General features: G+C 41.3%; 1 protein-coding gene across 1 annotated transcript in view; it reads right to left on the bottom strand.

Annotated features, from left to right (window-relative positions):
* LOC106808725 (carbamoyl-phosphate synthase [ammonia], mitochondrial-like) overlaps positions 1–4,840 on the bottom strand; it is a gene marked incomplete in the record, with an annotated part of 46,125 nt that overhangs the window by 2,171 nt on the left and 39,114 nt on the right. Inside the window, 5 exon segments of the mRNA XM_014811553.1 lie at positions 145–309; positions 623–697; positions 2,137–2,307; positions 3,183–3,272; positions 3,925–4,032. Of these exon segments, the coding sequence (XP_014667039.1) occupies positions 145–309; positions 623–697; positions 2,137–2,307; positions 3,183–3,272; positions 3,925–4,032 (609 nt within the window).

Genomic DNA, 4,840 nt, shown 5'->3' with positions numbered 1-4,840 from the left:
CCTACCCACCTACCTACTACGTACTACCTACTACGTACCTACCTACCTACTACTATATATACTATACTATATATATATATATATATATATATATATATATGAGTATGGTATACCTTATATATATATATGTATGAAGTCCCATACCTTGTAGCCGAGGTCATGCAGTAGCTTGGCGGTCGGCAGGAACTGATGCTGGAAACGGTGCTGGATGCCAATCAGTAGACTCGACTGCTTGCGTGGCAGACGGAACCCCGTCGACATCAGCGCTTTCAGGAACGCTGTGTAGATGTCTGTGCCGAAGCACGCGACCTGGAGGCAGGTAGCAGAGTTAAGCAACATGGAGCAATGATCATCTGGCAGAGATGACAGATAATACTGCGAATCATGAGGATTCTGTCTGTGCAATTAGCATTGATCAAACTTGGTATCAAAAGTATGATGCAGGCCATGCCACACATGATGATGATGATGATGATGATGATGACCATGCAATTTGAGTATATATTGTAGATTTGCTCTTAATTTTTTTGGGAAAAAACGTGCAGCTAGTATATCATAGATTCTGATCATTATATATATATATATATATATATACTAACATACATAAAGGAAAAACAGTTACCTCTCCAGTAGATGCCATTTCACATCTAAGCAAGGGGTCTGCATCTCTAAGACGTGGCCAAGAAAACATGGGTGCCTGTCAAGCACAAGCACATAGACAATTACCCACCTAAATTGAGCTCATGACATGACACAGTCTACAGTTTAAGGGTGCCTTGCCGAGCACATGCTACTAGTTGCTATTCGGTTATGTAGCAAGGGAAATGCAGAGGTGTGATTGGCTTTAGTCCTTAAAGCTCGAGGGGTAAGGAAGCATTTTCCTGCAATCTAAACCATTTCCTGGCATCTAGAATTAACTTTGAAATCACAATTTTCTTGCTATCAATTTTAGTCCCACAGTCTAGAGTGAACATTATTTCTGTAATATTCAACTTATTAGCTAACCTAAAGACACTACAATTGTATGTATTGTATATTATACATGACAGCCGTCAACAGAGAACTCGTTTAATCACCACCAAACAATGTATTTGTGCCTTAAAATTTACTGCAATCTATGAATTTTTTAAATTTTAAAATTTAAAATTTAATTTTAAAAAAATTTATTACAAATTTGAACATTTCACAAAATCGACCCGGGGCTGTTAAAAAGATGGTGTTAAAAAATTCTGGCAAAAATCGGAAAAATCACACCTCTGTAAATGTCACGTTAGTAAAATATAGCAAACTGTAATGACGAGAAAGCACATCAGTGTTCCAGTGTAGCCACAAGGAAAGAGAGTATCGCAGAACAGCTAACTGGCGACTTAAGGCTAACTCAGGTCGCCCTTACGACATAGTCGCCGACAAAATTTGAAGATCGTACGTCAAAAACCGGCCAGATCGCCGATAAAAACATTGCCGACTAAACTCGACATGAGTTCTCTTACGATCGAAAATACGGTCGCCGACTGCGATCGCAGGAATAGAAATGGTTCTATTTCTATGCGGCGGTCGGCGACAAATCGTGAGTGGCAGCCAATCACCGCTACGTGTCGAGTCACATGACTATCAAAAGTCACGTGATTAACAAAATGGCAGCCTACACAGCAGTTAACAAGGTGGGATTATTGCACAAACCCTTTCTCAAATATATATTAAGTTTTCCGTATATCACAGGCAATTTTTAAAATTCTTTTTCTGCACATGATTATATAACGATTTTCAGAAAATTGAGGATAGATTTACGAAGTTACCTGATGTTTACTGGTAAGCGCCATTTTGTTGGTTATGTGACTCGTTTTATGTAGACTGCATGGTCCCGGCGTCAAGCTTGCTCTGTTTGTGCTAAATAACTGCTTGTGCTAGTACAAATACTGGGGCCGCGAACCCATCTACATTTCCTGCAGAACGCTACGATCTGATCGGCGATGTACAGCGTGAAGTCACTTCAAGTCGACGTGAGTGTTGCTACGCTGCTAATCGGCGATAAAGTAGTCGCCGATAGTCAAATCGTAGGGCGACCTGAGCAGGGCTTTAGTTGAGATTGCGTAGTAATTCGTGCAGGTTGGAGCAGCGAGCAGCGAGCATATATACCTTTATGCCTACATAGTCGGTCGGCGTGTGAGGATTCTCGAGGGTTGGCAGATTGCGTCGGTCGAGCAGCTCCCCCAGCCACAGCCTTGTCGCGATGTCGATCAGATCAATGCCCATCGTCTTGGAGACGAATGGGAATGAGCGGGATGCTCGCAAGTTACACTCGATCACCTGCACAAATGCGTAAAACGATTACGTAAATGTAAGAATCACGCACGCACATGCAACGATCGGCCGCGAGATGGCAAGGACACTAATGTCGTGATCAACTGCAACAGAGCTGCAATGACCATAAAGTAAGGATTTCAAACAATCTTCCCAACCGTTCTCGTATTTTTCTAAACATTACAATACTTACTAGAATTATTGCCTGCATAATAGCAAGTGTTTCGAGTAAGGCTAGCATGTCTTGATTAGAACACTGCTACATCGTTACTTTCACCAAAAATATGCAATGATTGAACTTCATTTGTCTTCATTCTTGCTGACACCAGGAGCTTCTTCTGAGGATGCCACTCTTGCGAGACCACTTAAGGAATGTAACAAAGACTTATAGGAATTTACTTAATAAAATTAATGAAACCACCTATATGTGCAGAAAAAACATGGCCAAAAGTAAAATTTCACCTCCTATGATGTTACGATAATGCCATCCATTTAAATTGACTACGTCACGAATTTTCTATGGTGATATTTGTAAAAATTTTGTAAAGTACTAACGGACTAAATGTATCGTCAAATTCTTACCTGATAAGATTGTTTCTCAACTAGTATAATTAACAATTCAAAAAAACCTGGACAATTTGATATTATTATATATATATATATATATATGTATGAGTCACGAGTGTATGTTTACATCAAACAATATAGGAATATAGGAAGTATAATGCAGCAATTTAACCATAAAAAGTAAACATAATTACTTACATTTTGTGAAAAAGTGGGAATTTTTTTTTTTAGTTTAACTATTTACGGTGACGTAATAACTTTAAGCAACATTTTTAACACCCTTATCTACAGCTCACGTTACAACATCATCATACCATCGCAGTGTTGTCCTTCACGATGAATTGCATGTTAAATGGTCCACTGATTTCAAATGCCTCCGCTATCTTCCGCGTGGCATTTCTCACCTGGAACATTTTTGTGGAAGACAATCACCAGCTGATCCATCTGCTTCATTCGATAGCCATTCGAAAAACTAAGCCATTCGATAGGATAATTCTTACGTTCTAATTATGTCGATTTATTCCCCATTCGTATGGGTTGCCAAGTATGCATGCATACACGCCACCACAACCCATCCAAGGCAACAGTTTTCACACTTATAAGGTTATCGGCCTTTAGCAGCTGTGAATTCTTGTATTGCCGTTTTTGCACACATCCAACTATACACACACACTCACACACACCTGCACAGGAACACGCACGCACACACACACACACAAATGTCTAACAGCTTTTGTAAGCAGTAAACTAGAATATTAGATGTGATATAATATAATATATTAAATTACGGATGTGTACAAGTCTCCATGATGTGGTGTGTGTGTAAACGTACGACGCAGCCCTGGAGGTGAATTACTAGACGATACAGAGGAGACTATAATGCCCATACGATGATAACACTGCATTATTGGTCACGATCACAAATGCCTCTAGTGGGATGGTAATACGTGAGCAAACAAGGGTCATGGACTTCTCTCCCACTGGGAATGATTCAGGAAGGGTAGCAGCCTGTTTTCGGAAGCTTCCCGTGACTGCTGCGTGGGCTCCCTCCCTCACCTTCAGGAGGGCTACGTCAGAGATGGTTTGCGTCGGCAGGATGAGCGTGGCGTCACCGCTGTGCACGCCAGCATTCTCCACGTGTTCCGTCACAGCGTGCGCCACCACCTGAAAGCAGAGCAGTAGTGATGAAACACATGTAGGTGTGCACACATAGCAAAGATGGGCTGCCAGTAGAGATGGCCACCAGCTTAGAGCTAGGCATTGTACTCCTGTCTCTGCATTGTACTCCCAAACAACCCCAAAATAATCCTAATCAAAAGTATCTAGACTGCAAAATCAATCATTTGAATACTACAAGTAATGTACTAAGCACATAACTGACACCAACTAATATAGGTAAATAATACATTCACTACACAATTATTGAATTAATATTTTTGAATTAATAATGAAAGATATACTTAAACATGAAAATCAATTATGAAAGAACTGGGGGATTATAGGACTTCCTTCTTGTGATTGTTTTTTCTGGTCTCCTTGATTTAGTCTGACCCCATCTGCTTTGAACCCTTCGTTATAGATCTACCACCACCCCCTCCTGGAACTCCCTCATGATAGACTGGCCCCAACCTCATCCCAGAGCTCCATCATGATAAACTGGCCCCCATCCCTTCCCAGAACTCTCTCATGATAGGCTGGCCCCCATCCCATCCCAAAACTCCCTCATAGAGTTCTTCGTTAAAATACCACTCGTGCATGCTCGGAGTTATCGGCGTGTTGCATGCTTGATTAGCTGGTGATCACGAAAGTTTGCAAAATGGAGTGCATTCCCTGATAGCAATCTTACGTTGGGCCAACGTTGGCATTTGGTTGGCACGGTCACGGTTGGCAATATGACGTTGGGCCAACGTTGGCAACGTTGGCACTGTCATGGTTGGCATGTGGTTGGCAATATGACGTTGGGCCAACGTTG

This window comes from Priapulus caudatus, unplaced genomic scaffold, assembly GCF_000485595.1.
Source record: "Priapulus caudatus unplaced genomic scaffold, Priapulus_caudatus-5.0.1 Scaffold299, whole genome shotgun sequence".
Lineage (NCBI taxonomy): Eukaryota > Metazoa > Priapulida > Priapulimorpha > Priapulimorphida > Priapulidae > Priapulus > Priapulus caudatus.
The sequence above is the reverse complement of the archived record's forward strand: the minus strand, read 5'-3'. Positions and strand labels throughout refer to the sequence as shown.